This window comes from Pungitius pungitius, chromosome 10, assembly GCF_949316345.1.
Source record: "Pungitius pungitius chromosome 10, fPunPun2.1, whole genome shotgun sequence".
NCBI classification, from domain to species: Eukaryota; Metazoa; Chordata; class Actinopteri; order Perciformes; family Gasterosteidae; genus Pungitius; species Pungitius pungitius.
This window is the reverse complement of record NC_084909.1, coordinates 17,594,436-17,606,852: the sequence shown is the minus strand read 5'-3', so window position 1 is coordinate 17,606,852 and position 12,417 is coordinate 17,594,436. Positions and strand designations below refer to the sequence as shown.

The 12,417-nt window shown below is 49.8% G+C and overlaps 1 protein-coding gene across 1 annotated transcript in view; it reads right to left on the bottom strand.

Annotated features, from left to right (window-relative positions):
* Positions 1-7,402: 7,402 nt before the first annotated feature.
* The window catches only part of dachd (dachshund d), a 56,663-nt gene continuing 51,648 nt past the window's right edge, over positions 7,403-12,417 (bottom strand). Inside the window, exon 4 of the mRNA XM_062564911.1 lies at positions 7,403-7,668. Coding sequence (XP_062420895.1) covers positions 7,403-7,668 — 266 coding nt within the window. The remainder of the gene's footprint in view (positions 7,669-12,417) is intronic.

The following is a 12,417-nucleotide window of genomic DNA, read 5'->3' as shown; positions in this document are numbered from 1 at the left end:
AGAGGAGAGCTGTGGGATGGCGAAAGATGTCTGGCCTCGAGAATGGCTGATAGCTCTATTTGGATGAGGGTTCCCCGTATCATAATTGAGAAAGAAACACCTTTTGGTTCAGGCAAACCGACACCAGAGTGCTTTCGTGGAACAGAACCCCCCCCCCCGACCGATGAGCCTTTTTACTAGGTGATCACGGAATAAAGAGTCTTCTTGCTGTGGTAATCGACAGGCGGTGGAATGGAGGCGAAAGAAGCGGCTCGCCGCCGCAGAAAGGTTGGGTGTCATTTGTTACACGTATCACGTTTACACCAAGTGACATTGTCTTTTCAGATTGCGTTGATCTCTTCACTTTCAAAGGTCAGCCCCTTTCCCTGGCTAAATGCAACCTGACAGAATAGTGAGGAGGGGACAGCGCCACGCACGCATCCCCACCCCCCCCCCGATGCCCTCACCCCCGCATCAAAGCACTCCAAATTAATCCGTCCAATTAATGGAGAGTGAGGACTAATGCTGATGAGGGATGACAACTCGACTGGTCAGTTGTTTTTTCTTTTTTTCTTTTCTGTGAACTAACCGCAAGAGACAATCAAACAACTATTTCCGCGTCCGCGTCGTCGTGTGAGGCTCCGCCGCCACTCACAGATGATGGGACTTGATGTGGATCATTACGGAAATAATGTTTAATCAATCCCCCCCCCCCCTGTTATTGTAATCTATTTCTGCAGTTGTCTCGTGTGTGTTTTTGTGCCGCGGCGTCGGCGCGCCTCACAATTTCCCAATCATGCATATTCAAGTGTTAGCCCCGATGCTTAACGGGCGACGCAACCGGAATTAGAACGAGGACATTAGACTTCATTAAAAAGAGGAATGATTATCGGGGGTTTATCTTTTGAAATGTCTATTAAAATGTGTGTGTCGTCCCTTCGCTTATCTGTCACCTGGCTCCCATGAGCCTGGCAGACTAATAGAGAGATGGCGAGGGCCAAAGCCCGAGAGGGGGAGAGAGGGAGAAAGGCTGTCTGTCTGCTCTGCCACTCTCTCTGTGTGTGTGTGTGTGTCTGTCGCTTAATGCCACCCCCACCCCCCCCATCCACATCCCCCACCGGCACCTGCAGCTTAAACGGACCCCCCTCATGTCCTGGCGCGGCCTCGGCATTCCCGATAAAGACAATCCAAACACAAACCGCATTACGATTGCATAAATGAGGATAATCTGTCGCAGCGAGGGCGCGGCGCCGCGGCGTGTTTTGGGGGGCGCGGTGGATTCCGTTCGGCCCCCGCGGCGTAGACCCAAGTCCCTCTCAATAGCTCCGGCTGACAAAGGCTCCCGCAAGAGCGCCATGGATGGATGTGGAAGTTTCCCCCAGACACTCATACCAGGTCAGTGTGTGCTTTATCCCCTAATGGTTAAGGTTAGCATTGAGGAGGTGGGGTGGATGGGTGATACTAGATCGGCGCCCGGGGGCCATTGCTCTGTCTGGAGGAGCAGGAAGTAGCCACCATCCTCCATCGTGGCACCAGCTAGCAGGTTGCAGCGCGGCGGCTAGCTGGTGTCCCTGCACCCGGAGAGCTTTATTATTAGAAAGGACATAAACAGACTAATTAAATCGCAGCAGTGGAGCCGGGCTGACAGCTGGCGCATGAGAGTGTGACCGAACAGATCCCTATCAAAGCCCGAGTGCCTCTACACGTGTGCTGTCTGTGGCTGCCGACACGTGCGCCGCGCTACGTGCTATACGAGGTGGCTGTTCTCCCCCCCCCCCAGTGCAATTTCATCGGTACACGCCGTCGTCTGAACGCCTTACTCATCCGTTGACTCGCTGGTATGATCCAAAACGGTACAAATGCTATCCAGCCGAGCAGTAAACACTCGGGTAATTAGCGCACGGCGTCCAGGCCGCCTCCACTGGGCTCGGCGGCGCGGACCCCACGCGGAGAGGCGCCTCGGCAGCCATTGATCTCGCAAAATGAGGGCCAACTGGCCCAGATTGTGGCGTCTTGATGTACCAGACAGGTACTGGTTGTAGGGTAAGCAGGACGGTTTTGGACTCGCTGTGCTTTCGAATGAAAGCGTCCTGAATAATTAACGACCCCCCCCCCCCCCCCCCCCAGCTTTTGAGCGTTTGTCATCTGCGTGGCCGCAAGCGAAACACTGATGATGAGGAAAATATGGTTTTAACAAGTCAATAATGGCGAGTGCAACGGCCCTAATCAATGGGGCTGCAACGTTAGCAAACAAGGACTTGAATTAAAACGCCAATAATTGATCCCTTCCAACCTCCCCCCCCCCTCTCCTTTGTGTGATGTCATTTCTTATTGATCGCTTCCTGCCAGTGAGGGATGATAGGAAGTTTCAGAGTTTGATTTTTTCCATGACTTTAGTCCCCCCCTCAAACCCTCCCCCCCCTCCCCCACCCTTTCTCCATTTGAAATTTGCAAGCTGTAGCACCAGCTTAACCAAAAAGGATTAAGTCCCATACCCAACTGAGAACACAGATAATGCTCGGTAATTGGTAAAAAATGAAGATGAATGGGACAGCTAGATAAGGACCAATTAGCTGCTGGGAGTGTACAGCTGTGGTCTCCTCACAGAGCGCTCTCAGGGGCCAAGGCCCCCTCTTTCCATCTCACACGAGCGTTGGTGCTCACGCGCACAGGAACACGCACAAACGCGGGCATGCAGGCGTACAAGCGGCAGGGAGGGGGGGGCCGGGGGCTGCAGAAATTAGCCTGATGACCCTGGGAGGAGAGAATGATGCTTCCTCATCATCTCGCCCAGAAACCCTCCCCCCCCCCCCTTTTTTTTTCTCGCGTCGGGCAACACTCCAGGTACCTGTCAGCAGCCGTCCAGCTCCAGCCGTCCAGCTCCAGCCTTCAGCTCGCGGCCCCCACCCCCTAACCCACCCTCCTGGTCGGGGCGGAGACGGGCCTGGACGGAAGCCACCGATGTGAGACAAAAGGGCTTTCAGGTTTTTTTTTGAAGGGGTGCTTACACGGCTTAGTGGCTGTGTTTGGGGTTCATTCAAAATGTGGGTAAAAAAAAAAAAAAAAAGAACGTCAGCGGCGGCCGCGTCGTCCACCTTCCCCTCGCCGCCGGGTCGGCGTGTCGCCGCATCAGCTGGACGAGGACAGTGGAATTCCCATATCTAATTACAAGCCGGATTGGAGCTCCATTAGAGCCGTGTGCTGCACCCAGTGGCCGAAAAGAGAAAGAGAAAGAAGAAGGAAAGACGAGGCTGAGCGGCATCTCCTCTTTTCCTCCTTCTGCAGGTCTGCAAAAAGCTGTTCCTTCTCCCGGAATTGGCAGGTGTTTGTTAGTGGGCAGCTGACAATATTTCCTCTCCCAGTAATGAAGGTTGTGTCTGGGGTCAATGCACTGGGAGGGCTGTTTGCCCCCCCCCCCCCCCCCCCCCAAGGCCCCGCGCCACACGTGTTTTGCTTGGTCTGTGATCTGTAATTGTGGCATTTCCTGAGAGGCGCCGGGAAACAATCCACATTGTGCTTTGAGTGGGCTCCCCGTGCCCGGCTAAGGGGGGGAATCAAAGAAAGACACACACACACACACACACACACACACAGACCGACACCTCTCTGATTCCAAAATAACCAACCGACCATCGTCGGGTAGAGTTGAACTCCATTTTTTCCCCTTTCTCTTGTGCCTTATAATGAATAACATCGATGCAAACAGGAAGGTCTAATTGTGCTGCATATTTAATGCGGGGGGGGGGGGGGGAAACATTAGCCCGTTCAATTTACATCAACACAAAGACAGCGCCGGGCGATCCGACTCTACAAACAGAACAGAGTGTCCTTCAGCGGCTGGCTCGCTTTAAAGCTCCTCACAAAGATCTGCTTCAGACAAACACCCGGCTGAGGCACCTGTGCTCCCGCCAGAGCGCGTTGTAGTTTGGATTTCTGCCTCCCAGAGGGGTTTTATGTAGAAGCGCTCTCTGATTAAATGAATCCACGTCTTCCTCGCCACCACCACCATTGTGGCGGGTAACACACGCGCGCGCGTGAGTAAACGCGCGCGCCGCCTTGTTTAAGCTGGGTTGTTATAAAATAACTAGGACTTTAGCGCGTTAATTACGATTAATTAATTACAATGTGCATTAAGATTAATTAATTACACAAAAAATAACACATTAAACATTTTTTACGCATTTTTACACTTATTTTTTGCACGGCGGAACGTTTCTCACTGGATGAGTTTCGGGGGGACCGATTATACTGGAGCACCAACTAGCGTTCATGACTTCAGACAACAACAAACCACAGTGAACATGAACGAAGAAGCTGACGAGACCGTGTCGGGTGGCCCGTGAATAGGAAATCTTATAATAAACACACGGATGGAAGCGTCGATAAGAGCGTGGTTGTGTGCAAGCTGTGCAACAAGGAATTCACATCGAGCCTCAAGTATCACCTCAACGCAAAACAATTAGCAGCTAGCGTGGACGTTAGCCCGACTCCGAGTACAAGGACCCACACACAACCCACACTGCACCAGATGACTGGTTTAAGGACCAGGGTAACTAAGTCCACGTCTGAAAAAATAACCAATGTTCTGAATGTACTTGAAAGTATTGGTCTACTTAAAAAAACACTCTACTTACCTATAGGCTTCCTGAATTTCTGAAAGTACTATATTTCTAAATATGCTATTGCTACACTGGAATTAGTTGAACAAAAATAAAAATCCACGTGAAAAAAATGACTTCTCACTGTTCTCAGGTCAAATATTTGTATGTATAATATATGCGATTAATTTCGATTAATTAATTACAAAGCCTCTAATTAATTAGATTAATATTTTTAATTCGAGTCCCGGCCCTAAAAATAACACAAATAAAAGCTCCGGTCCGGATCCGTAGGAGCAGCATGAAGTCATAGGCAGCGTGATCAACAGTCAGGTCCGGTCCCCACGAAGCCCCGCCCACTCCACGCCACATCAGTCAAGTGATTTATGCCTGCTGGGTTGCTATTGGATAACGGGCCCGAGAGCGTATTAAGCCTTCACTCTCCGACAACTTCTGGGAAATAATACAAATAATAATTCTCGTTTTTTTTTTTTTCTTTAATCCCAAAAATAGCCGTGTGAAAGGAAGGAAGAAGAAGGCGGCGGCGGTGTTCCACCCCCCCGGCGGGTAATGGGGATGACTGCTGCTGGCCACCCTGTCACAGGAGAGTGCTTGATATAAACAAGAGATGGCTGCGACACCCGGCAATCAATATTAGGATGGCTTCAGTACCAAACATCATTTGTCTCGGCGGCCATTCCTTTGACCAAACGAAGCATTAATTCAAATCATAAATCTGAGCTGATTTAAATCCGGGGAGAGTGGGAGCGAGCGGGAGAGGGGCCCCTGTCGCACTGCCTGCCCCTAATGATTTATTTTCTACATTTCGGCGAGCGAGAGATTTGTCCATACTCGCTGACAGGTCACCTTCAAACGCCAGTGGCAGACTGTTCATCACCATGCAGACGAGCATCTCATCGCTGTGAGTAAATATTAAAGGAAAAAAAAGAATGCAATTGATTGTGGATGGGGCCGAGAGGCGTCGCTGCCATATATTTCACTCAGAGAGCTAATGCCGCGCCCCCCCCCGTGCCCCCGCACCCAGAGCCGCTCCCCCCTCGCCAGAATTATGATTCTGCCGGGCTGGCTGTGGGCTCAAGGTTGCAATTTAAATGTAAAAAGATAAAACAGTTTCTTATTAGCTTCATTGCCACAGCCTTGCTGTTGGTACTCACATTTATCTTTATCTCCGTGACCTCGTTGGCTCGGGTTTTTTTTTTTTTTTTTTTACATACTCCATTCTGTTGGAGTGATGACCTCACACTTTATGAATTGTGCATTGTTAAATCTGTGTAGAAACACTTCCTGTTTTCATCTCACACGCCATAAGCTCCGCGGTGTCAAGTATTACAGACGGAATGCATTCAGGAGCCGAGCCATTTATTACAGTAAGTGAATCAAAACCTCCATTTAGCAACCAAAGCTATGGGGATTACATTCGGTTTATAATTTGGTATGGGCTCATGAATCCGCACTAACATACATTATCATTCTCTTTTAATACACTAAGTGCTTTCTGTGTGATATTGGAAAAATCCTTCTGCTTTTTGGGGCCGATAATTAATTGAAATGGCACCGAGTGAAAAAACCCAACGCTCTCACGGCAATTCAATTAGACCTTGTTAAAAGCTTATAGCCAAGTGAAACTGTGAACACAGTTCAACAATTGCATCACTATTATTTTTTTGTCTTTCAACACAAAGCGTTGGAGAGAAAACGTGACTTACCTCGCCGCGGTGGACGCAAATTCCCCTTTAAATAAGGGGAGAGCGTTCAAGTCTTAAGTCTGGTTAGTTGGGTTGGTTCTCTTGGTCCGGTGGATTCATTTGGCTTTAAGTTATGCATAATATGTAAAAGGCTACATTACGAAGTGCAATGTAAAAATGGTCGAAATCCCACAGATGTGAAAGTCACAGTAGAAGTTTTCCTCCACCACTGACGAAGTTAAATCAGAACTAGTGAGGACTTTTTTTTTCTTGCCGTAGCTCTACGCTTACGTCATATTGGTAAAAAGGAAAACTATGTGTAGAAACCATTGAAACCACCAGGCTTTACCACTGATGCTCTACGCCCACGTGAGGGTTGATGGAGCAGCTACCATACCAAACGGACGTCATTATGTCAGCATCCTTTTTATCCGTTTATTGATATTAAATCACAGCAAAATCGATTATTACGAACCAAGACATAACGCAATAAGTGTACCTGTGATGAATCGTTGTCTACATGGAGGGAGCCCCCTCTCCTCTCCAGCGAGGGACGTGAATAACCACAAATAACAAAAGATTTGCTTTACGTTTGGTGTGAACACAGCATAAGTCCCGCCCCTTCAAAGGCAGGCTGGCCAATCGTAGCTTAGCACCTGCTGAGCTTTACAGGACCACTGTTGCTGATTAATTGTATCGTTTGCCCCTCCATAGTGGTTCACTTTTACAATATGATGAGTAGCTTTAGCTTCTGTCTTTATCTCTATGACCATTTTCACTCCTTCAAACAGATAAAGTATAACCATTTGTCAAACTCTCTCTGAAACCCTATTTTGTTTATAACAAAAATGATCCCGGATGAATCCAGGGTGGGCAGTTAGTGACAGTGGGCTCCATGTTAGTTCTAACAGCTGTATTTCTGTTATTGGAATCCTCCGTTTTTAAGCCACACCTAATTTGGTCTAAAATTTTGAATGTCCAAAGTTTGAATTTAAGCCTTTTAAAATGTAAGTCATTTAAGTAATTTATTGTTTTATGACAAGCCGTACCATTGCCTGATTACTTGTTGCCAAAATCTTGCAAGTGGCCTTATTAAAAAAAAAAAGAAATCCTCAAACCTTACACTTTGGTCTTTGAATCCCGTGTGTGTGTGTCAAAAAGCAGATATGAATGCATTAATATCCCATTGCGTGTGTTTGCACATTGAACCGTTTGCAACATCCATTTCCCCTCCTCACCGACGCTCGAGCCGAGGTCTCCGTTCTCTCCGTCGTGGTGGTTGGCGTTGCCGTGGTAGCCGCTCATCGCCTCCAGCTTGATCTTTTTGACCTTCATGGCCTCGGCGATGGCTGCGTTGGCAGCTGCTGCCGCTGCCGCTGTCAGGCCTGGAGAGAGGAGGCAGGAGAGACGAGACAGAGCACTTACAGACCACGCACTACATGTCTGCTGGGGCTGAGCCGCTGCACCTGCAAAACCTCTGTGAAAAAGCTGCCCTGGCGAGGAAAAAAACACAAAGAAGAAGGACTTTTGAAATAATAAAACAATGAATAATTTTATACACCACGGGGGAATAAGAGCCTATAAGATCACAGGTTGGTTTTTCATCTTCTGACAGGGGGTATCTTCACAGCAGGTTGTCATGCTGATGGGATGGATCCCTGAGTGCGTGAGTGTGTGCACGTGTGCATGGAGGCACATGTGTATTTTTGTGAATGTTACTCATTGCTCCGCACCACATTGATCTATCTGTACAACCTGATGGGAATAGATGCGCATTGTAGACACAACTTATAGCACAGTAGTATGTGTATACATGTAACAGGGGGACATGGGGGAGACAGAGAGCAGTGAAGTTTCAGTACATGTGAACAAACACGGGGAGGGAGGTGTGTGTTAACAATCTCCTTGTGGAGGGTGTGATAGCGTCTAATGCATTCAACAGATCTAATCGCCTTAAATACATTCCTCACAGCTCTATGATGTAGTGTGGAGTCTCATGACAGCACGGCTCTTCATCGAGCAGAATGGAGCCCCTTTAGACAATGAGCCCAGGATTCAAGGTTTTTCGCAAAAAAAAATATCTAGAAATTGCAAAAGGCTTCGAGTGCTTTCAACACTCGGAAGGCCATGTGCAGAAATAAACCAATTCTCCAAAGAAACGATTCATCAAGGAATGAATGCAATGTAATGCTGCCACCATCGCGTTAACAAAAGCCAAATCCAAAACATACTCAAGAAATGAATGAGGCGAGCGACTGAAAGGGCAGAGGTCACCAAAAACCAAAGAAGCCTGAAAGGAGGGATTATAGCGAAACACGGGCTCCTCTCTGTCCCTTAGACACTTGGAGACTACTTGTTAACTCTAAACGTGTAAAGGCCAAAACGCTACAGTAAGAAGTCTCCGACCTCTCCTGATGAAAGCCTCAGCGCCGCCATGCAGCTCTAAGGGGACGCCGAGGCCGAGGCCGCTTACGGCGGGCGGACCACATGACATGTTGACGTCACATTTTAAAACCGATGGGACGCCTCCACCTGACCGATGCAGCGAGTGTTCAGAAGGATCACAAAGCAGGGTGCAGGGGGGAGTGCGAGGAGGAGTAGAGATCCAACATGTGGCTCTATTAGACACACAAGCACGTAATGCGCCCCCCCCCTCCCTCTCCTCACATCCCGAGCTGATAGGCAGATGGCGAGAGTCTCTGTGAGCCTCTGACACGGAGGTGCATATCATTTAAAGCCTTGTTTGCATCTTAAAATACATCAGCACCATATTGACGTACAGTATACATCATGTCAGAGAGGGCCCTCTCGTTTGCACCGGGGGCCCCGGCCGCTGTTCAATATGCATGGGCTGAAAAGGGGGGGGGGGGGGGGGGGGTGGATGTGTGTGCGCATCGTCTCATAAGAAGGTGTTCCTTCTCCACATAATGAATGTGGCCTCTGCCCAGTCTGAAGGTCAGCCTTCATTTGTGTATAATGGCCAAGAGTCAACTGTTTTCCAAATGAGACGTATGCAGAGCAGACCGCCGGGTAAATATTGAAATCACCTCTGGGCTGTTTGGGTGATAAATTCCCCCCACAAATCAGGTGCCGCTCAGGAGGACTGCCGCAGTGGCGCTGTGCAACCTGGGGCCGCGAGAGCCCGCTGGTTTATTGCCCTACAGGCGAGTGTGTTTAACTCCAAGAGGAGGAGGGAGAGGACGAAGAACAAAAGCATGCAGAGGGTGGTGACGTGCGCTGATCGAATACGCATCGAGTGAATAAAATGCTCAGGGATTGATTTTTACCACGGCGAAAAAACCTGGGATGATCGCTTTTCCATTTTTTCATTCATCACCAACCCACCATGCCCCCCCCCCGACCCCTCCCCCCACCTGGCCTGTCTTAGACGAATTGAAATCTTTGTTCTGATAATTGTTCCATTTCGGCGGATCAATTGTCATATCCAGATGACGCGGGGGGGGTCAACGCGGTGGGGGGGGGGGCTGGAGACGCCGGCGCCCGGCAACGAGTCCATTAAGCCGCTGCGAGTCTGAACCTCACCAAGCCCACTCCCACTCAGCGCTAATCTGCATTCATTACTATGCAAACACAACAATGCTGCCTCGCTATATTCCCTCAAAGTCACCTTTAGATTCATACACTCCCCCACCCCCCCCCCCCCCCCCCCCAACCTCATATAGACTCAAGTCTGAAGGGGGGATGCAGAAAAACACAGCGCGGCCGCATGTCGAGAGCCACACCAGCCCGGACAGGAGGAAGGGGGGGGGGGGATTTTGGACAAATAGGAGAATAGCATGGCACAAAACTGCAAATAACAGAGACAAGGTCTGATGGTAGCCCTCGGAGCAGCTGTCATATTAAATAATAATGAAGGATCTATTAATATGCAAAGGAAGCAGCAGCCGACTGGCTTAACGCTGTCATGCCTCTGCATATTGTCAGGATCTTCATCATTAATTAACATGCGAGCTGCCCCATACCTGCGCCAATGTCAGAACATTCTTACAACAAACACCCCGATGCCCGTGCCCTCCGCAACTAACTCCTATAATTAAATTAAAATCAGATTACCTCCGCGCCGGCACACCGACGACCGACTTTCACCACTTTGTGCACCCAAAAACAAAAGAGGAGACAAAGAGACGGGCTTATCGCTCGTGTTCCTCCACAATGAAAAACACACTTATTTATCGGGGCAAGCGCCACTCCATGTCAATGAGGGAGGGTTAGGATAGTGTGCATCGACCGGTGTCAGCGCAAAGTGGTAGACTGAGATGGGGGGGGGGGGGGGGGGGGGGCTCTTAGGTACACCTTGCACTTGGACTGTGCTGTCCACAGAGAGTGGAGGGGGGGGCGGGGGGGGGCGGGGCGAAGAAGTGTCACTAAATGACCCGTGTGCACACACTGGATCCATCCTCAAGAAGGCTTGGAGTGGGACCGGATTAGATGGTCCACTCCAGGAACCGACGCGTTCATCGTGCATTTAAAAGAACATAAATAGTACGACACGTCCCCCACATGCAGGAGAACAAACACACACACACACACACACACACACACACACACATACTCGTACAGTAGGGAAGCATTAGGAAATATTGTTTTTTGATTAGGATGCACCCGCGGTTGGACGTGGGTGACATTCATTCCTCTAATGGTAAACGCAGCGCTCCGGCGTTATTCAGAGGTTGAAGCCCGTGTCCGGGACATAAATGAATTATACTGAAGCTGCTGCTTAAGTAGTGGCCAGAGTGTGAGTGGAGGCCCTCTCCACTTTAAAGGAGATGTCATCTCCGTGTGGTGTCAGTCCGCTGCAAATATAATCCGATTTAGGGGGGGGGGGCTCAATCTGCCTGTAATGCATCAGCAACTGGAAAGGCTCCAGCGCCGCCCCCCTCCCGTCCCCCCCACCCCCTCCCGTCCCCTCCGCCTCCCCGAGGGCATGAACACAAGCACGCAGGCACTCCCACATACACACGCGTGTGCTTTCTCACACGTATATGAAGGTATTTCCCTTCAATGGAAGCTAAGCACATTAAGACGTCCTGTTCTGTTTTTTTTTCTAAGTGGAGCCCGGTGTCAAGGGCACGGATACATATGTTAACAGTGTGTCTCACACAGGCCTCTCTGCAGAGCAACCCCGCTCTCCCCCCACGTCGGAAATACGCCGGGGCGCCGACTTCAAACGTACACTGATCTGAAAAGATCAGAAACCGAAGAGTCAAGTCGAGTGAGGACGGCGGCACCGGCCCAGGTGGAGGATCTGCAGTCCAGCTGTGAGTCAGAAGGTGCAGAGAGCATCCCATCTCTGTGCAGCCCAATCAAAGTGCTGCTGGAACTAATACGACACGACATCATAGTGTAACTGGTTAAGACAGTTTCTCCACGTCGCCTTTTTTTTAATTTTTTTTATTATCATCAATCAGTGCATCTGGACATGACAGGGAGATCAATTAGACGCCTACTTAAACGCCAACTTATGTGTGGTCAATTATACTTCATTACGACTCCAAATGTGTGGCTTCCTCGGCGTTGGATGCCTAATGCCGTCATCAAAAACAATAAACGGTTTTTAATTAAAATACAGGAACTGATGGCGAAGTTCCGTCTCGCCACAGTTGAGAAGCTCAAGGCCGTAAAGAGAATGCCAAAAAACCTCAATTATTTTATCTCTTCTCCCCCCCCCCCCCCTTCCCCTGAATAGGCTGACTAAATGTCAAGATCATAGAGTCCCTCTGGGCTGAAAGGGGGGGGTGATATCAAAAGGCTGCTTTATGTCCCACTAAATAACATGGCTCCTCTCATCATTGTCCTTCTCTGTGTTCACTCCGGCCCCTCAAAGTTCCTCTCCCTGTTTTAACGGGTCCAAAGCGCCGCCCAATCACAACCCGATCACCAAAGTGCACCCCCAGAGCGGACGACCCGGAAACAGGCCCGTTCAGCTTGTTCCAGAGCCACGCTCGGCCGGGTTAAGCGCGCACCGCCACGCCGCACGGGCCTTTCCCGGCAGCCGCCATGTGCATCGCTAAAAGACGCGGGGAGGGAGAGGCGCGGTCTGCAAACGCGGAGCCCTGGCGGGCCAAGCGACATCAAAGCGCCGGCCCCCGGACCGCAAATAGAACCAACAAAAA